Source organism: Panicum virgatum, chromosome 6N, assembly GCF_016808335.1.
Source record: "Panicum virgatum strain AP13 chromosome 6N, P.virgatum_v5, whole genome shotgun sequence".
NCBI lineage: Eukaryota > Viridiplantae > Streptophyta > Magnoliopsida > Poales > Poaceae > Panicum > Panicum virgatum.
In genome coordinates, this window is record NC_053150.1 from 37346126 (window position 1) to 37367330 (window position 21205).

Consider the following 21205-nt stretch of genomic DNA (forward strand, 5'->3'; position numbering starts at 1 on the left):
ACTTGCAAGCAACAACCTATATACAGTTTGGCTGTCGTAATAAGAACAAAATAAGCAGCAGTACAGTACAGTATATAGCGGTACACTACAGAGTACAAAGCGCGCACAAATTGCACTACATGCCATCTGCACAACCTGTCTCTAGTTTTTCATCTCCAATTCACTGCACGATTGACCCAGAACGACGGACCGCAAGAAGAAGAAAAGCACGGCAAGATTTCAACCCGATGATCGAACAAAGCATGTCTCCCCGCATCATGTAGCAGGTGAACGCCAATTAATCAATGCACACGGATCGCCATTGATGTGAGCTTGTCGGCGTCGCGGCTGGCGGAGCGCTCCAGCTCGCCACGCGCCGGCGGTGAGGCTGCTTGCCGCCGCCATGGTTGCCCTCGTTGTTCCTGCACTCGGAGATCTGGTCGTCATCGCTGTTGTCGGCCAGGCCCAGCACTGTGCGCAGCGCCGTCTGCGCCATGTCCTTGTGAACGCCGGGCCTCGCCTGCTCGGCGATGAGCATCAGCGGGCGGTCCGCGCCGGCCGCCCTGGCGAGCCCCCGGAACCGCGGGCTGCCCCTGCTCATGGCGTACAATGCCGCGACGCACCATTCCTGCAGCTCCGAGTTGCGGGATCCGTCGTCGGAGAGGATGCCGGACGCCGTCGCCACGGCGCCCGCGTCCATCAGCGCGGCGCGACCCTCCGCGCAGGCGGCCACGTTGCAGACCACCATGAGCGCCAGCCTGCGGATGGGCGCCGGCTCGGCGGCGTCGGACGCGACGGAGAGCAGGCTCCTGGACGCGCCCGGGGCGCGCGCGAGCTTCGACTGGTTCACGGCGGCGAGAGAGAGGTGGTACAGCGCCATCCCGGCGTCGCGGCGCGCGCGCGGGGTGTGCTCGCGGCCCGCGAGGACCGCGAGGAGCGGCGGCACGGCGCCGAGCACGCCGATGGCCGCGCGGTTGCCCTCGTGGAGCGCGAGGCCGAAGAGCGCGCCGGCCGCGTGCTCGCGGGCCTCCGGCGGCGCGGCGGCGGAGGCGACGGCGTCGACGAGCGCCGGCACGGCGCCCGCGCGCACGATGGGCACCCTGTTCTCCGGCTCCAGCGAGAGGTTCGCCAGCGCCGCGGCGGCGTCGGCGCGCGCCGGGGCTGTGTGGCGCGAGGAGAGCAGCACCCGCCGGAGCGCCGCGAGGAGGCGCGGCACGCAGAGCGCGCGCCGCCTCGCCGCGTCCTCCCGCGTGGCGCGCCGCAGCGCGGCCATCGCCGCCTCCACCTCCCGCTCGTCCCCCGCCTCCACCGCCTTGGCCACCGCCTCCTCCTCCGCGTCAGCGACACGCACGGGCTCCTCTTCTTCCTCTTTCTCTTTCGCCGCCCCCTTCCCGCCGCGCACCACCTCAACCTCAGCCGCGGCCATCTCCCTCGACGACCTGCCCGACGTCGACGACGACGACGTCGACGCAGCGGACGACCTCTCTGACGAGCACGACAGGTTGGAAGCCGACCTCGCCGGCGCCGGCGCCGCCGGCACCGCGCGGAGCACGGCCTCCCTCGCCTCCTCGGCAGAAGGCGCCACGGGCGCCGCGCGACCGGAGCGCGCGCACCACGTCCGCACGGCCGCCCGGAGCGCGTCGTTGGGTATGGCGACGGCAACACCACCGCGCGGCGTGCTCCCCTCCCCCGCCACCACTGCGTCCGGGGCGAGCGAGAGGCCCAGCTCGGCGCAGGCCCGGACGCACGCACGCTCGTACGTCCGGCCCGACGGCAGGATGACGGGGTCCGCCATGGGCTTGCCCAGGACCGGGCACAGGAACTCCGCCGGCACCTCCTCCTCTTCCGCCTTCTTCCTCGCCGGGGACGGAGGGACAGGAGCGTCCGGTGGCCAGTTCTTTGCCCTGGACGCCGGCGGCGGCGGCGGCAGGGACAGGGACCGGAAGGGCAGCAGCTTCCAGCGCCGCGCGCGCTCGGCACCCATCTGGCAGCGTCGCCGGCGCCGGAGCTTTTGAGCAGCAAAGCAGCGGCCGGCTTTAGGTGGCGCAGCGCCAATAATGGCGGCTGCTTTTGGCTCGGGGTTCGGCAACTTTGGCCGGGCTGGCTCGCTCGCTCGCTGGGGAGTCGAGAGTGGAGGGGGAGCTTTTCGTGGGCGGTTAAATATTGGGAGGCAGAGGCGGTGGCTTAGCCGTGAAGGGGAGAGCGGTTAGTTCGTTAGGCTGCTGCCCGGCTGCGGTGGGGCACCGGAGCAATGGAGTGTTGCGGATGGACGGACGCAGCCGCGTCGCCGTCGCGCGGGAGGAAAGCTGGCGCCGGGCGCGGTCGTCTACCGGGCGTCCTTTTGTCGGGGGTGGAGCCGGCTAAGCAAGGTTGGGCTCAAATTTCATGGAGTTTCATCATCTTTAGATCCTGTTTGGGTCACAATGGATTAAACTTTAGTTCGGATTAAACTTTTGACTAAATATTAATTAACTAAATTTTATACTTGTTTGGATCAATATATTAAACTTTTAGGTGGGACGTATACAAATATATAGAAATATATTTTTTACTCTTTGATTATATTGTTGTTGTGCTTACATACGCATAGTAAGGAGTAGTTTGGTTTTTTCGCAGTTTGCAGATTGGTTTAATTGGTTCTAATTAGATAGGTTTTGAGGACTAATAGACTAAACTTTAGTTGGAGTAGAACTAAACTTTAGTAATCTACATTTTAGTTTACCTATTTGGATCACCGAATAGATCAAAGTTGACCTAAAGTTTAGTCCATAAATATAAACGGAATCTTAATTAGGCATTAGATGTAGATCCAACGACAACTCTATATCGAGAGTTGACCCAGTAGTAACTTGTATAATAACCAAGATAATTAATATAGTGGATAGCAGGATTAGTGTGTATGGGTATATTAGCGGGTGTTAAAGTTTCATAGTGGAACTAAAAGATTAGTTATTTTTTAAAAAAATGATCAAAGGGAGAGGCGTCGTGTAATTTTTCTTTAAAGTACCACCTACTATTGCCTTGTGGGAAGATTGGGTAAATAGTAAAAAAAATGGAGCATATAAAAACCCATACTAACATCAAGTTCACTTCCAATCACCCCATTATCACTTTTTAAAAAAAAACAGAACCAGCAAGAGAGCTGCCTGTTATATTAATAAGAAGAAGGAAAGTCAGAAGGCTTCAAAGCTGTACACAACCAATAGGAGAGCTTCCAATCACCCCATTATTACTTGAACTACATCAACATTGCACACAACGGCCTAACATAAGCGTAGTAGGGGTGTCAATTAGTCTCCCTTAGGTGCATCTCCAACCTATTTTAGTTCAAAATTGGGAAAAACCTATTTTCAACCCTGAACTATCACGATCATCCGATTTAGGTCCTTGAACTACAAAACCGGACATCCTACACCTCCAATTGCCGAAACCATTCGAAAAACAATCCCGACCTCGACCTAAGGTGGTTTGCTACAGTATAATTTTTGAATTTCTAGGATTTTACACCTCTCTCAATTAAATAATAGAGAAAGCATAGTTAGTATTATCAAAAAAATTGCGATATTTTGCTGGAAGGTAGCACAAGAGGCAAAGAATCAATTTCAGCTGGATGTGCTACTTTAGACATAAAAGAATTTGAATTATAAAATTTTAAAAATGGGTAAAACCCAAAATTCCTTTAATTTTTAGGCTAGCTAAACCTTTGCACTTTTTATTTAATTTAATAATATATTTTTTGGTCCAATTTTTGTTGAAAATATTTGAATTCCTTCATAATGCTCAAATTTGAATCAAATTTGATTACTTAAAATTCTAATTTGATAATTTTCTATAGAACTTGGGCCAATAAAAAATACTTTATTAATCCAAATAAAATGGTTTGAATTATGTTATTTTTAATGCATTTTAGCAAAGGTTTAACTAGCCTAAAAATTCAAGGAATTTTCAATTCTACCTATTTTTAAAATTCTATAATTCAAGTTCCTTTACATCTAATGTCGCACATCTAGCCAAAATAGATTCCTTATCTCTTTTGTACCTCCTAGCAAAATATCATGATTTTTAGGTAATATAAACTATGCTTTCTCTATTATTTAATATTGAGAGGTGTAAAACCCTAGATATTCAGAAATTATTCTGTAGCAAAACCTCCTTAGGTTGAGTCCAAGGTTGTTTTTCGAACGGTTTCGGCAGTTGAAGGTGTAGGATGTCCGGTTTCGTAGTTAAAGGGTCAAAATCGGACGATCGTGATAGTTCAAGGTTGAAAAATAGATTTTTTTCATTCAAAATGTTGTACTATTTCTCCAAAATCAGATATCACTTTGAAAAATTTTGAACTAAAAAGGGTCATCAATTTACACCCTAAGCAGTAGCGTCTGCCAAATCCTAACTTGCGATTTTTGGGAACGGTAGCGGTGGCCGCAGCAAAGGCTATAGCGGGCGCCACAAATTTTACTGCATTGGTTGCCACATCGTTGAGTGCTGGTCACTGGTACGGCATTGCCCAAGTAGGAAGAAGCTGCTGCTGCGGAGCTTCCATGTTTCGTTGAGATGGTAGGCTCGCTTATCTGTGAATCTGGCATGATGTGCATGCGCCTCACGTACGGGTTCGGAGCTGCTCGACCTGGCAAATCTGGTGCTTAGCTGCTACGTGCCTTTTGCAGATAAGTGTGCCCACACAGATAGATGCAGGCTGACTGTCACTTCGTCAGAGTGTGACGACGCAAAATTGGCATGTATTACCTGCCACTGCCAGTGCCGGTACCTGTGCCTCTGATGTTGGCAGCATCGGACAGGCCAGACCGTATCCATGTCACACCCAGCTGAGCTGAGCCCCTGCAGGCTCATGTCGGTGAGCATGCAGCTGCAACTGTTTATATGGACACGACTACATTCATGCTAGTAGTTCCATTCCAAGGATGTGCGAGCGTGCGGTTCAGAGATGCTCTATTTCTCAACAGTATGGCCGTATCTATGGGATCGCGCATGTTTGGTGCATGCTTCTCCTCCCATTTTCACCTGTCGAAAGCGAGTGGCGCACATGTCTGCTGCTGGCCCCTTTCTTTCGTAGTCTACTACCACTACTTGCAGGGTTTTTGTGATGAGATAGAGCAAGTACCTGGGAAGAGGTAGTCTAAACTCTTCAGGATCACAGCTCGCGGACTCCCAGTGTTCAGAGCCTACCATGATCCGGTTCAGAGTGACATCGACTTGTGTGTATATATATATATATATATATATATATATATATATATATATATATATATATATATATATATATATATATATATATATCATTCCACTACTAGGTTAGTGCGTGCGCTTTATCTTGAACATGGTAAACATCATCTTTTCTCCGGAGCGACGATGATTTCAAGCGTTGTGGGGGATCGGAGATCCCATCGGGAGACGGGGAAGAAAAAGGGGGTGGGAAAAGCGGCAAGCTTTGCCAGATGCTCCTCCGGCCGGTCCAGACAGCAGGATCCACCCGTGCCCAGCGACGTGCTCTGATGGAAAGCTTCGATTCAGCAGAGCATGGTGCACAAGGTCCATACAAGAAATTGTTAGGAAACAGCTGAGACGACCCACCTTCAGATGAGCTCTGTTTGCATGCACAACAGGTCAGAAGAGATCATCGCCTAAGAAAGCACACGGTTCAAGAACTAAATTTGCTGGAAAAGAATAGCTGCTATCGAATGATGCATCACCCGCAAAAATCAACCTTAATGAAACTCAGTAAAATTGTAAACCATCCGTTATAAAAATTCATGAGGCTTTCCTCACGGTTATCTCTCCATCTCTCGCCTAAAAATTTGAAAGAAAAGGGTAATCAAAAAGAGTTAGGCCGAAGCTGGGGCCGGCGTCGAAGCAGGGGCCGGCGCAGCAGACCGAGCCGATGGTACAGGCAGCGCAGGGAACTTGGATATGTCCTTGACGTCCAGCGCAGGCGCAGAATCACCGTCCTTGGGTGCCCTCCTCTGCTGGTAGTAGCCACCATTGCCACCATGCTGCTGTTGTTGTGGCCTGTAGCCTCCATTGCCTTGGTACCTGCCGTTGCCCCTACCGTAGCCATAGCCGCCGTTGCCCATGTTGTGCCCGTCGCGGCGGCCGGAGTAGTCGCCCCTCGGGGCGCCATCACCTCGTCTGTTGTAGACGCCCCTTGAAGGGGCATTGCCGTTTTGAACGACAGCTTCGTTCTGGGCTACCCTGCCATTGTCGCCGCGCCCAGAGACCCGGGGCTCGGTGCTGTTGTCACGGATCCCGTCCTGGAAAGTGCTGTTAAAGCGACCACGAGCAGAAGAGCCATCTTCCTGATCATAAGAGACACGTCTTGGCGGCCTGAACCCAAGGTTTTGGCGGGGGACGGTAACCTAAAAGCAGTTGTTAAAGATTAGATATGTATGTACGGCACATCAAGCTGGCACTTAACTACAACATTTTAAGAAAATCCTTATACCTTCTTAGGTTTGGCATCCTTTGCAGCAGCCTCCTTTCCCTCTGCCTCAACTGTTTCTTCCTTCTTGCTAGCCTCCTTAATCTTGGGCTGAGCCTTTTCTGCCTTCATGACAGCTTCCTCATGATCCAGCTTCTTCTTCGCCAACATCTGCAGACCCTTAAATTCTTCAGCATTAACCTTCCTCACCTCAGTTTGTGAGGCTTCCGAAGACCTCTTTGTCTTCTCACGCATCTTCTCATACTCAGCAAGGGTCTGATCAAATTATGAAGGTTAGAAAACACTCAGCAAGCAAGAACCGAACGAAATTGTATGGCTAATCAACAAGGCATTACCTTTTTCTCTTCTTCAAGTGGTTGCTTTTCAGCTTGTTTCTTCGAACCATCTGCCTCAGAATCTTGCTTATTTGCCTTCTTCTCCTGCTCATTGCCGCTGCTTTTCTTAGCATTTTTCTTCTTCCTCTTCTCAGAGCCATTGAGCTTCTCCTTTCGGAGAAATGTCCTTATTCCAGTGCCGGCACCTTGTCCGTTGTTAGGACCATCTCTGGCAGCATCCCTGCCAATAAAGCATAACATTGATAAGTTTCAGATAAAGATATTATATTTGCATAGGGAGATATCTAGAGAATTTGTACAACAGGATATTAGAACTTACCCAGCAGACTTGTCTGATTCTGAAGCAGGCACAACGTCGCCATTATCAGCATTAGCCTCCTCCTGTTCTGTCGTGCTAGCGGACACCACATTCTTTTCAGGATTTTCCTCAGCCTCCGTTCCAGCATCAGAGGACGCCTTCACCTTGGGCACATACACCTTCTTCATCTTGGGCTGGCCTTGAAGGTTCCCCTGCCTCTCACCATTGTTGTAAAACTTGTAATTGTCCTGAACTCTCTCAACCTGCCCCTCGTCATGTCCATATGAGTAGTGCTCACTACCATCACGTACCTGATCATTGTCATTAACATCTTCATAATTGCTGCCAGAATCTGCATTGGCAAAATCAGAATTGTCGAGTTTCTTCCTCTCATCCTCCTCCAAAGGAATGTTGTGCAGATCATAGAAAGCGTTTCTTCCCTTCATCAATTCAGGTTCCTCAATCCTCAGTTTCCTCTGCTCCTGCCTCAGCCTCCTTTGCTCCTCGAACAACTCCTTGATACGGAGTTCGTTCCCTTGCTTCTCCTTCAGTTTTGTTTCCTCCTCCCTCAGTTTTATTAGAACACCCCTCAATCTTTTCAGCTCTTGCTGACATTTTCTTACACCTGGCATCCAACAAGAGCATGTCAGGGTGAGATGCGAACAAAAACGCACGTGAAAACTAATAACTTGATACATAGAGATTACGATTACCAAAACATAACAAATTAATCTACCAATCAGTAAAGTGTAAAGGGAACTGATACAAACGGCAAGAATACATCACGCGAATACTGAAATTAATTGAACAAGATCGGAATAAGGAATCATATCATGTAACTATAACTAGCGAGTAATTCATAAACAATCGGACCACCACATGACAAGACGCACAGATTTTTTTGAAACGAAACAACACGCACAGATTGATAAACGGGTCGAACATATAAGAGATAAGAGATTGAACGACGAATTGTACAAATAGATCTATACTAATCTTTATCCACATGATAAACAACCTAACCACTGACTAGGATAGTAATTCATAAACAATCGGACCACCATATGATATGACAACAAGCATAGATCGACAGACGGGTCGAACATGAACATGTAAGACATTGAACGACGAATTGTGTACAAATAGATCTACACTAATCTCTATCGACATGATAAACAACCTAACCAGGATATGCAAGATCTCATCAATCAGCGAGCAAGCAACCCAGCGCGAGCGATCGTCGTCTAATCTAATCTAGATTAATCTAGATAAGATTAAGTGACAGACGCTGGGGAGAGGGATCGATGCATTACCGTTGTCGTGCTGCAGCTTGGCGAAGTAGGAGTACTTGGGCTTCCCGTGGGCGGCGGCCGTCTCGACGGGGTCGGCGGCGTCGGCGAGCTTGGCAGCGGCAGCCTCGGTCTTCTTCTTGCCGACGACGACGGAGACCGCGGCCTCCCCGGACTCGCCGTCCGCGAGCTCCAGCAGATCGAAGTTGTAGGTGGCCATCGCGGCGGCGGCGCAAGTAGCAAAACCCTCGAGCCCTCTCGTCGACTCGAGACGGCTGCGCTGGTCTCGACTGGATTGATCGATCCGATCGGCGCGCTGGTTTTGGTGGAGGGACGGCGTGGGGGGCGACGCTTTTTAAGGGCCTGGAACCGGGACGCCCCTGTTGGATCGGCGTCCGGCTTGGAGGGGGCCCACGACACAATAAAAAAACGTTGCCCTAGACCTTGTCCGTGTTCGTGTCGAGATTGATTAGAGTTGTGCCTGTATTACGTATGCTAACTATACATGCAGATTAGAGCAACTCCAGTGGAGTGACTAAATTTGAGTGACTAAAATTTATTTTAGTCACCCAGTTTCCAAATTTAGTCATTCAAAATGTAGTTTCTACTCCAGTAGCACCGACTAAATAGACTAAAAAATGGTGGGCCTTACTTTTGGCAGCCTAAGTAGAGGGTGACCAAATTGAGAGGTTGGGAGAGGAAATTTAGTCACACCCTCATTTTAGTCACCCAAATAGAGACCCTGCTAGAGATAGAAATTTGAGCAAAATAACTAAAATGTGGATTTAGTCACCCAAATAGAGATTCTGCTGGAGTTGCTCTTATAAACCAAAAAAATGCTCAGGCTGCAACCACGCAAGATACGATCGACGTCGTAAGCGTTGCTGCTGCGGCGACCTCGTGACATGCGGATCGACGACCGGCCACCGGCGAGATGGTGGGGGGTGGCGGCATCAAGGCGAGCGCCACACATGTGGGCTCTCCTTTCCGACAATGATCGCAGCCACAGTGAGACGTCTGCGGTCGAGCAGAAGCTTGACGGCGGGAAGGCCAAGGATAAGCGACCCGCCGCTGGGGACAGGCAGCAGGCCGTGGCTAGCGGCGAGCCGGAGAGCAGCGGGGTCGGCGGCGGCGACGCTAGGCACGATCACAATCTGCTAATGGTGTGAGAACCGCACCATACCCAAACCAAATTATTTCTTTTTCTACTCACCAATCAAATCTCACCGGACCAAACTACATATCTCAAAAACCAAACCAAACTGATATAGCGGTTTTTTTGAACCAAAACCAAACTGAACCGTAAACATTAGCTGGTTTCCACCGGAGAAATGATGTTGTGCTGGTTGCTGCTCCTCGGTTCTCTCATCCTATTTCCTGGTATAACATCACGCTCCTCAAGAACCTGCGGGACCCACTCCTCCGCGAGTGGACCAGGCCCAGCCCAGCTACAACCCCATCGTCGCTCTCACCACCGACACGTCGAACTGCTTCCGGGACCACACCACCACGTGGCTCGGCCGCGATGGCCTGTGGAGGTTCTTCCAACAGAGCACCACGTGAGTTCTGACCTTGAGCTCGCTAAAGCCCACCAAACCGATCTAAACCAAATTTTCTAGCAAAGCTGTGTTTAGATTTGTAAAATGGTGATAAAAAGAGTTACATCGGACACTGTAGCATTTTTCATTTGTTTGTGATAATTGTTGTCCTACCATGACCTAATTAGGCTCAAAAAATTCGTCTCGTCGTGTACATCAAAACTATGCAATTAGTTTTTTTATTTACCTACATTTAATGCTTCATGCATGAGGCAAAAGATTTGATGTGATAGGTGAATAGTAAAATTTGGAGGGAGAAATTTTAGAACTAAACACATCCCAAACCAAACCCAACCGAACTATTTAAAAAATCACCCCATTTCCCACCAAACTAATAGCATAACAAGTGAAGCCCAAACCGTTGGAACTGGTTCCACCCCAGACCATTAGCAACAAGCAGGCGCGGAAGGAGGGCAACAACAAGCTGCAGGCAGCGGCCAGCGACGACAAGAAGCAGAAGAAGTCGGCGGCGGCCAACGGCGAGGCGAGCACGGTCCTAACCGCCGGGGAGCGCCAGAACCAGACGAAGAAGGGGCCGGCGCCGGTGATGATGATGAGCACAGACGGGGAGGCTGAGGATGGAGACGGCGGCTACAGCTCGAGTCAGTCCGACAGCGACGAGGAGGACGAGGATGGAGCTGCGGCGGCGGGCGGCAGCTGTTGCCGGGGGCTGCTCCGCCGGCTGTTCCATGCGGCCGTTGTGATGGTCCTCGCGGCCGTGTTTGTCAATGTCGCTGCGCCTGCTGGCACCGCCGACCCTCCAACCCGACGGCCGGTGCTGGCAGTGCATCTCGACTTAGTCTCCACATTGCTAGTTTCTTTAGATGGCTTATTAATACACACATTCCATTGCAAAAAGGTATCTATTAGTATATTTATTTATGAAATGCAACAGCCTTGTTTCAGTCAGATGGACGCATCGTTCTCTCTATATCCTCCCAACTTCATATTGCAGTTGCTGTCTGCACTGACACGCACGGATACCCCATATCTCACTCGAACAACAGGATTCCATGTCTGTTTGGTATTTCCTTTTGCTGTCACTTTGTCCCGTCTTATTTTCATGATGGGTGTCATCATCAGTCCATTGTCAATCTGAACAGAAAATAATGTTAAATTTGCAAGCAAGATAACTTCTTGAGTATAAATATGAGTGAATACTTACTGTAAATGGTCCGTCCACAATCATGATAGGGCCGATGCGGAAAGAGCAACGTGCGGTCCTGAAATTTATTGGCAAAATAGTTCAATGCCTCCTCTGATTTAACTGATAAGCGCCAAATAGCCACATCATACATCGAATTATTATCATGAAATTGTGTCACCTGCACACAAAGAATGGCATCATCCCAAAAACCCATGCATGGCTGTAACTAACCAACAGAGTTGCATGCATGTACCACTTTTTTTTATTCTGTTCACCGGTCTTTGAATATTCCTAACAGTAAGAAGAGGGCAGCAGAATGAGAGAAGCGACAACAGATCAGGCAACCCTTACCAGGTTCTCAGCTCATCATATAGCATGTTCATGACCTTATCTTTCACCACTTCGCCATTCTCATCATCGAGGGACTTCCTTTTTGCTTCTGCCAGAACTTCATCATTGTTGGGAACAATTATGGCACCAAGACGCCGTTGATCCTATGCAGAGAACAAACGAAGGAATTTCAGAACTACAAAGGTTAATAATCTATTTACCATAGCAGTATCCAAATACTCAGTCTTGTCACAACAAAAGTATGAGAGATAATTTTGATAAATACAAGTACAATGCAATAGCAGTAACATTACACAGTTTCTGATAATGACATTCCCTAGAATCACAAACTGTTTTTCGTATGTGAAACCATTGATATTTTTTAATATACTGATGGACACGTTTTCGAAAGTGCGTCCAGACAGATTATAAAGCATATAGGATGGAAAAAAGAGAGGATGGAGAAGTAGAAAAACAAATCTGTACAAAGTTTCATAGACCAGCTGTACTGATATAATATAGTGAGGTTGGTAACGCTGCAAATCTTCCTATCAAAGAAGATAGAAGAAGATGTAAAAAATGCCCTAAGGGCACCCGTACAGTCTTAAGGTCTAGCTGGCATGACTAAGGTCGGCCTTAATGCGCTACACGCATCGACCTTAGCAAAAAAAGTGCTAAAGACCGACCGTAAGCTAGAGGCCGGGTCTTAGGAAATAAAAAAATCAGCTCTGCAGTTGTTGCAGGCCCTGCGAGTACAATGAATGGGCGCAGATGAGAGGGAAGCTAGGGTTTCTTTATCTGAAGTGGAACCGACCTTAAGAGACCCCCCCCCCCCCCCCGCACTATACACAACAATGTCGACCTTATCAACAGGCGGGACCCACCCTTAAAACCTACTCGGCATCATATATTACTGATGCCCTAAGGAACTTCAGCATCTTCTGTAACAGATAGACAATAAAACTATTAAACAACAACACAGATAGAAGTGTAGAATGGAGTTCTGTAGACTGCTGCATGCCAATGCAAAATCTGACTCATTTTGCAGCTTTTAGTAAGCTAATAATGAAGAATATTATAGCATTAGTCATGCATCTGAGCACACAAATATAGTATAAGACCGCATGAATTCCTTAGTAACAATAATAATATGTGATTTATATGGAAGCTAATTATAATAATCATCCTTAATAACATTATAAAGTGCTTAATGCAAAGACCAAATATAGCTAGGTAATTTATGTTGGAGTATGCAAAAACCGTACCTTCAGGTACTTGACGGTAGTGTAAACTTGCTGGATTCCGTATGGGAAGATGAAGTACTCACAAACACGCTCATAAGTATGCCATGGTGGAACGTGGAAGCATGCTTAGGAACCTAGCACCAGGTTCTGCTCGTACAATTTCCCACAAATTCTTTATCTGTGGAACATATATATCAGTATAAAACATGTATAAATGAGGAATATATCAAACAGAAAACCTAAGCAGTTTGGTTGGAATTTTTTACATGGCACTTGAATATTTATGTTTATAGGAAATCCAGGAAAAAAATATTAAGCATAACTGCCTATGTTGATATCACAAGGATTAGCCGATTAGGAAATCACATCGAGATAAGGAACTATTACACAAGGCAGCGTACCATCACTTAACGATTGTGGTTAAATTGAGAGTTTGTCTTTACCTGATGCAAGAGATGTCGGTGGGTCAGCATTACGCCTTTTGGTGTGACTTGTTCCACTAGTATAGATTAGTGTTGCCACATCTTCTGGAGTAATAGTTTCAAAGATTTCTTGCTGACCTGACAAATGAGAAACAACAATTCATAGTATAGCCCATAGTTGTGTAAAAGCAACTGTATATGGGGGTGCGGATTGACTACCAGGAAGTATCGAGTATGCACTTTTCATGCATTGCCAAATTTGTACAGGCATAATCGTTTACTGCATGATATAGCAGTATCAGTGAAGAAAAGAAAGAAAGAAAGAAAGAAAGTATGAAGAATGTAATTCAATTTATTTGCATGATACAGCAGTATTATTTCGTTGAAGAAGAATTTTCTGAAGAACTAAATGATGGGTGAGGTTTTTCACTTATTTTTCAAAATTTCAAACAAACAAGAAGAAGTGTAAATTCTCTTCTTTTAAATCAAAATAATTCAAATAAATACCGCTTATTAAGAATCAGCTTCGATTAATGCAGAAAGAAGTTATTTATAAACTCTTGATATGACTAAATAATCAAGTCAAGCATTAAATAAGAGATCTGGAAAGGACAATGCATTCTAAAATTACAGTGCAGCTGTAAGTGGTACAGTACGGGATGCTTATGTAATGAGGTGCGATGCCATCACATAACGAGAATATTGCAGGGCAACATATGTTAGGAATTTGTTGTCCTTTACCAGTAGAAATAGCTAAATGACCTAAGAACATGTTGACAAAAGTCAAGACCACAATTCTTAAAGAAACAGCACAATCAGATGATCTTCAATCATGGTATCTCACAAAGTTACCTTGGTGGCCAGAAAGAAGCAGAGCATTACAACTCTCCCGACCAAGTTTAGTCATATCCTTGTAGTCATAAAGTGGTATATCCTTCATAGCTTTGCTATCTATGCATGATTTGTCACCCCAAACTCCCAAAGTAGCACAATGAATCTTGCATTACTCCTTTATATGAAAGATTCTGCAAGCCGGTTAAAGAATTTGATGACTGTCCACAACAAGTGCAATGCTGTGATAGGAAAAACAATAAATTCATAATCACGACATGAAAGTAAAAAGAAATATGTGTACTGAATATTATTATGCAGAATCTAAAACCACTCCTAGTACTGTCTCATCTCTTTGTCTACATTTCCAGAGTTCATATGATCAAAAAATTATCAAGTTTGATAGGCTGTGCAATACAATGATACTTTGATTCCGCAAGCAACAGGTGACGATGTGTTCCATTTTAAAGTTCAAGATGAAGCAATCCAGTGAACATAGTTGGCATATGTATTTCTTGTAATCGAATTTCTGGTGATCAACTGTATGATAATAATATCCCATTACAAATATTTTTCCTACCATAGATAGATACCAAAAGGCAAGCAGAGTCACATGCTGAAATAGGTCTAATATAATATTGAGACCCCCCCCCCCCCGACCTCCCCCTATTGGTAAGGATAATGTAGCTCATCCAGTTCTTATGTAGAGGGAGGGAGAACGCCAAACTTGCACCCAGAGTTGCATGTTCCCAAACACATGAAGTAGAATCAATGGAAGAACTCAGAAAGGCATTTTGAAACGATGTCATGTCAGACTGGAATTCCTATGCCTCTAACCTTATATGATATCAACTATGTAAAAGTCCAATAAATGGTTTAATTTGAAATTTATGATGAAAACAATTCAATAAAACACACCTTTCTGAATGAGTGTATATTTGAAACAATTCTTCATCGGAAGATCTTATTCATCTAACAATATTAATTGCACCAGTAGCCATGATTCCTATATATCATATGTTGTTAGTAAAAATCATCAATGATGAATAAAGCTTCTCATGTATTGGAAAGTAGTTAAATGAAACCATCTAGATAACTGACTAAAAATGGTAAACACCTAATTAAGCAGATAAATACATTGTGTTTTATAGCCTTAAAGCACATCTTTATCTATTTGAAAAATCAAGCCTAAGCTGATAGTTGTGGACTAGTATCTGTAACATTAGATGTCATAGCTACCACATTGCTATGTGGGAGCTTCAATCAAACATGGCATGTTTTTTGGGAAGAAATAGAATTCACATAAACCAAATGCAACTACAGTAATGCTAACCTTCTAGCGCTCCAGCAGGAAATATCAGAAATGATAAATAACCACAAAAATATCACCAGGAAAGAAAAATAAAAGGGAATGTCAGCATTGGGATCACAATGCGTATCTCAAAACAAAGAAAGGTATGTTACCTTGCTCTGCAACTAACCACTGACATGAGTTGCCAGCAAAAAGAGCTAGCTTTTCATCTGGAGCAATGCCAAGGCCCTTAGACCTTGAGAAAAATCCAATATTTCTTGTTCAAGCTGATAAGAACATAAACTAGCAATTAGATACCATACATCTGTTGGCCATTAAAGCTCTGAAATAAATGCGACCATGTATTCTAAATGAGATAGGGAAAATTAAAAAAATTATAGGTGATGAGAACATGTGACTCAAATAGAGCAGTATTCGTTATTGTTACTGTTTGTATGCATCTAAACTGAAATCATGCAGATCCTTGTTCTAAATATTCATAATGGCTTTGTTTATCTTTCCCTTTAGAGGTGATTATTCAGTAACGGAAGGACGAAAACATTTATGAATGCCCATATCCATTTTGCAGTTCATGATAAGGATCTATTACAGCTATGAGGTCAGTATATTTTTTTCTACCCCTGTCCTCCAGATATCTGAAACTGCCTTCCATTCATGCACATTCAAGTCACTTACGCCAGGTAATAGAACGCTCTCAAGTAGAGGAGAGCAGTTTCTACGAAGTGGATGTTCAAGCTGCAAAGTGGAAGTGGATTAATGCAACTGTCAGGCAAAACATCTTATATTTGGAGTAAGAACTCAATAATGCCCATGCAGTAATCCATAAAATATACTAGTCTTGCTTCACAGCATTACTATTTTGCAGCAGAATACTTGAGACTCCCACAGTTTCACAGTTTGACGCATGTACCAACAATTTCAATAATTCAATCCATTTAGAACAGTGGGAACAAATCCACAATCCAGATCAGCTCCCCACAGGGATCTACAGATCAAAAGGGCCCAAATAATAAAATCAAGACTCCTCCCACAAAGCTAAAAGAGAATGTACACATCAAAGGGACCCAGCTATCCAAGGATCAGGTTGATAGGAACGGCCGTACGCCCGTACCACCTCATCTACACCCCTTAATTGACATGGGTGATACTGCAGTACAGCCTAGCTCGATCACACTCGCACAGCCAATTTGGATAATGAACTCAACACCTAGTGTACGGAAAGCTGCATGCGATTAGAGGGAAGGTGGGCCAAAAGTAAGTGGCTCCTCCATAATCAAAGCGCCGATTGCTGACCCCGGAGGCAGGTAGGGATCGCCCCCACCGGGGAGACCACCCGGCATTTATAGCAGCAAAGCGGCGCCGTTCGGATTGCGGATCGCCGCAGCCTCTCCGGCTCACTGGAATCGGAGAAATTACGGCGAAATGGTAACGAGCACGGGCGTTTTGGCCCGCCTCAAGACGACGTGTAGGAACGACAAGGGGATGGAATCACCGCGAAACAAACAGGGTGGAGAGCAAGGACTAACCGGAGTCGGCGGACGGGGGCGGCCGCCGCGCGTTGGCGGGGGAGCAGCGCTGCGGGGCGCCGAGGGAGGAGGCGGCGGGGGCTGAGGAGCGGAGAGGGCGAGCGGCGCGGGGGAAAAAAAATTGACCTGCGGGATAAGACCGTCGCCACAGCATTGTTTGAGACTAGAATGACATTCTCACAGAGACCATGAAAACCTTCGAACCCTGCTCCACCTGTACACTGAGACCCGTATTGTGAGTTAGCGAACTCCTGCCCCACCCGTACACGGGGGCCATCGTTTTATAAGTTAGACCGGACTCCACAGTGTTTTGGACAACCGCAGACGGAAATTCGTCCCGACTAGAGATCGAACCCACAACCTACAGGGTACCGCCGGACTGCCGTGACCAACTGGTTCGACATTTAGGGATGAAAACGGATTGGATACGGACGGATATCATTGAAATCATATTTGTTTTCAGATTTGTGTTCGAATACGGAGTCAGATACGGATAGTGTTAGTTTTTATCGAATAAGATTGTAATGGATATCGACATCATAAAAATATAACTTTTGAGCATTCGGATACGGATCGGTTACGGATGATGAATATTCAAAATCGAATATGGATGGATAAAAACCCTTCCAGACCGGATCAAATTTGAATACTGTAAAAAAATATCCGTACCATTTACATCCCTACCGACTAGAGCTGGAAACGAGCCGAGCCGAGCCAGGCTCGGCTCGGCTCGCCGCGGCTCGGTCATCCAGCGAGCCGAGCCTGGCTCGGCTCGGTAATTTCACGAGCCGTTGAAGGAGGCTCGGCTCGTTATCGGCTCGCGAGCCGGCTCGAGACGGCTCGCGAGCCACAGCTAGTTATTGCATATTTGCATCACAGTTCACAGATTCACAGATCACATACAAGAGTGTAACCACATCAAGATTTTAACAGTACCACATAAAGATTTTAACAGTACCATATTAAGATTTTAACAGTACCATAGCCACAACAAAATAAAATAAAAAGAAAATATTTTAAATTATATGACAATTGACAAGTGGTCTATAGGTGCCTCAGCTCGCGAGCCGGCTCGGCTTGGCTCGGTATTTTAGCGAGCCGAGAAAAGAGGCTCGGCTCGGCTCATTCCAGGCTCGCGAGCTGCTCCGAGCCGAGCCGAGCCGCTCCGAGCCCGAGCCGGCTCGCGAGCCGCGAGCTTTTTTTTTCTAGCCCTACTACCGACATTCTTTGGCGAGCGTCGCGGGAAGTAGAGAGCAGCGGAGCCTGACTGGACTCTGTTTCTCTGTTGCGTGACGCTGACGCACGCCGATCTGGTTGCCTTGCTAGGGCTTTTTTTTTGACTTATTGCCTTGCTAGTTGCTATATTATGTTGGTATATACAACTGATTCAATTTTTTGTTTGGACAGAAATACAATCAAGGTTGTTTTTTTTGTGAGAAAAAGATTTTTTTCATTGAGCATGATCAGGTGATATTATTACAATCTAAAAGAACATGTTCATACAATTGATACAACTAGAAACACTTTCTAACCAAACAGCGGAGCTACAAACACATCTAGCATATTGTGCTAATTCATATGCTACTTTATCTTGATCTCTAATAACTTTGACAAGACAAACATTTTGCAACATTGTCATGATCATTTTTACACCTTGTACCAAACTTGCATAAATTGAAAGATTAATTCCTAGCTTACCAAGAGCAGCACGACAACTAAAGCAGTTAGATTCCACAATCACTTGTACCATTACACTAATGATGGACTAACAATAAGCCTTCCCTGCATGCATGCAAAGAGCAGTTCTTCTTCTGCAGAGGAGCAATGAAATAGCTACTTCCATGCAGAGACAAGAACATGTCCATTGTGAGCCCCGATTATCACACCTACAGATGCTTGACCTGTCCTTTCAACATAACTACCGTCCACATTAATTTTAGAGTAAATTGTACCCCAGATCCCCAAACTTATCCCGAGATTTCACCTAAATCCCTAAACTCTCAAATCGTCCACCTGGGTCCCTAAACTTTGTTAAGTGTTTCATTCCAGGTCCCAAACGCGCCACGCCAGCTTTCAATGCTGACGTGGCATGCCACGTGGTGTCAGATTGGCAAGAATTTGAAAAAAACCTCTATATTTTTATCTTCTCCGATCTACTCCTCTCTCTCTCCCTCTCTCTCTCTCTCACTAACTCCCCCTGCTCGTGGCTGCCGACAACGCGGGTCGCCGCTGCGCACAGGCCGGGCATGCGGGCCACCGCTGCACACGCCGGTCGCCGCTGCGCACAGGCCACCTTCGTGCCGGAGCGCCTGGTCCTCCTGCATGCCGGCGAGGCAGACACAGCACTTGTCATCAACATCGGCTCTGCCCGTGCTGTCGTCGTCCTTGTCCCGCGCGCCATAGCGACCGCTCGCGCCCAGTGCCCGCGCCATCACTGGTCTCCGCCACCGCCATGCCCCCGCACCCCGCCGGCGAGGTTGGAGGAGGGAGCCGCGGCCGGCGCGCAGGCCAGGGAGGCTGCTGCCGCGCGCACGCCCCAAGAGCAAGGGAGATGGAGAGATGAGCATTGGAGGAGAGGCCACCAGATCCCGGCGCGCCGGGGTTTGTTGTTACCCTGTTTTCAGGTAGCTGCTGCTGGTTGAAGCTAACTAGGATTCACATCGGTGGGCTCAATGTGACGTCCTCACGTCTTCGTAGATGTCGTTATTTTCAAATTGAGTTTTTATTTAAATTCCACTGCATGTTGAACTCTGATGATGTCTTTAAACTCATTTTTGTAAAACTTTGCTTTGCTTTTTAAATCTAAAAATTTCTTTCGGCTTGTAATCATTTGAGCTCATCTTCATGCGAGACTTCCAGTGTTTTCGATCCTTAACCCAACAGGCTGTCGGATTACACCATTGTAAGTGCGCGGTAACTTGATTAACGCTTAAGATGATAGTTAGTGCACTTAAGCCGGTTTAATTTGGGCGGTTCTGTTACATCTTCCCCGTTGCGGCGTGCGCGTGCCGCCCCGCGTCCGCTCCGCCGCAGGGCGAGCAGCGCGGAGGGAGGAGGGTCGCGAGCCGCCACCGGAGCCGAGCCAAGCCATGGTGCCGTCGTGGTGGAGGAGGGGGGGAGGGCCGTGCTGGAGCTCACCGGAGCACGAGTGGTGGAGGAGGGGGAGGGGAGGGCCGCGCTAGAGCTCGCCGAGCACGAGGGAGAAGGGACGAGGCCGCCGCCCCGCCATGGCCACGGCCGCGCCATGGCCTCACCGCCGCGCGCGGGCCTCTGCCACAGCCGACGCGGATCCGGCCGCCGCGCAGACCCGGCCGGCCCACGCGTCGAAGATGGGGGCGATGAGCATGGGCACGGCGGCGGCTAGCTCGGCCGTGGGTGGCACGGGGAGGAGGCCCACCGCCGGCTAGAGGAAGGTCGGCCTAGGGAGAGAGGAAAGGGAAAGAGAGATTGGAGAGAGGAGCAGATTGGAGAAGATAAAATTTTACAGAGGGATTTTTGCAATTATTTGCCAGCGTGCCACGCCAGCATTGGAAGCTGGCGTGGCGCGTTTGGGACCTCGAATGAAACACTTAACAAAGTTTAGGGACCCGGGTGGACGATTTGAGAGTTTAGGGACCTAGGTGGAATCTCGGGACAAGTTTGGGGGGACCTAGAGTGCAATTTACTCTTAATTTTAATTCATCCTTCCTCAGGCGGTTGTGTTTGGCAGTTTGATTCTCCTTAGGCAGTTCTTGCTTTAATTCCCTGCAAAAACATTAAGGGGATGCTTTCCTTTCATATAATCTAAAGTATTATATTGTATTTGAAAGAGTTGTTTGCAAATCTTTTAAGGCATGAGTTGAGGCCTTGATAGAGAGACATCCTCCTCCATGTGTTAGAGAATTAGGATCGCTCCAACTGCGCCAAAAGCTCAGGATTATTGCATAGCGCTCTTCCTTGGATAAGCGATCTAATAAAAGTAGAAACCAATCTAGACCTAGAGTTGGAATTGAGAATCATGTAGCATCAGCCAATCTGTCCGCATTGCTTCCGAAAGAGCTTGGGAACAAGGGCAAGCAAGTACTGCATGGTAACTCGATTCAGACTCTATTCCACAAATATGACATGTATCATCCTTCATAATATTCCTAGTCTTCTTATTTACATTAGTTGGAAGAGCATTTCTTGTCAGGGGCCATGCAAAGATTTTGATTTTAGGAGGAATATCTGCTTTCCATATATGCCGGCATAGACATCTTCGGTTTTGTTGTCATTGCTTGTATCATGAGTATCAAGAGTGCTCAGATTCGGTGCAAGTTTGTAAGCACTTTCACTGAAAAAATGCCAGAGCGCTCAAAGTGTCAGGCTATAATATCTTCAGTTCTATATGAGAGCTTAAATTTCAAAATCTCTTCAACATCAGCTGGAGCAAAATTTTGTTGTAGAATGTCAACCGTCCAT

The 21205-nt window shown here is 47.1% G+C and overlaps 2 protein-coding genes and 1 pseudogene across 2 annotated transcripts; all 3 read right to left on the reverse strand.

The window, feature by feature from the left end:
* On the reverse strand, positions 1 to 2119 carry LOC120678641 (U-box domain-containing protein 39-like). Its single transcript, XM_039959892.1, has one exon. The coding sequence runs from the start codon at positions 1961 to 1963 to the stop codon at positions 278 to 280; it is 1686 nt and encodes a 561-aa protein (XP_039815826.1). The 5' UTR covers positions 1964 to 2119; the 3' UTR covers positions 1 to 277.
* A 3557-nt stretch (positions 2120 to 5676) lies between these two features.
* Positions 5677 to 8918, reverse strand: LOC120678642 (stress response protein NST1-like). Its single transcript, XM_039959893.1, has 5 exons — positions 8380 to 8918; positions 7088 to 7691; positions 6769 to 6988; positions 6437 to 6688; positions 5677 to 6350 (listed from the first exon to the last, which is right to left on the reverse strand). The coding sequence occupies exons 1-5, from the start codon at positions 8573 to 8575 to the stop codon at positions 5820 to 5822; spliced, it is 1803 nt and encodes a 600-aa protein (XP_039815827.1). The 5' UTR covers positions 8576 to 8918; the 3' UTR covers positions 5677 to 5819.
* Positions 8919 to 10778: 1860 nt separating this feature from the next.
* On the reverse strand, positions 10779 to 19197 carry LOC120678129 (annotated as a pseudogene).
* Positions 19198 to 21205: the final 2008 nt, after the last annotated feature.

What these genes read in the sequence shown, in the direction of transcription:
- LOC120678641 (XM_039959892.1), bottom strand. Translation starts at nt 1,963, where the DNA reads ATGGGTGCCGAGCGCGCGCGGCGCTGGAAGCTGCTGCCCTTCCGGTCC.
- LOC120678642 (XM_039959893.1), bottom strand. Translation starts at nt 8,575, where the DNA reads ATGGCCACCTACAACTTCGATCTGCTGGAGCTCGCGGACGGCGAGTCC. An exon ending in GAATCAGACAAGTCTGCTGG is followed by an intron (nt 6,989 to 7,087) that starts GTAAGTTCTAAT and finishes CTTTATTGGCAG; the next exon opens with GGATGCTGCCAGAGATGGTC. An exon ending in CACTTGAAGAAGAGAAAAAG is followed by an intron (nt 6,689 to 6,768) that starts GTAATGCCTTGT and finishes TAATTTGATCAG; the next exon opens with ACCCTTGCTGAGTATGAGAA.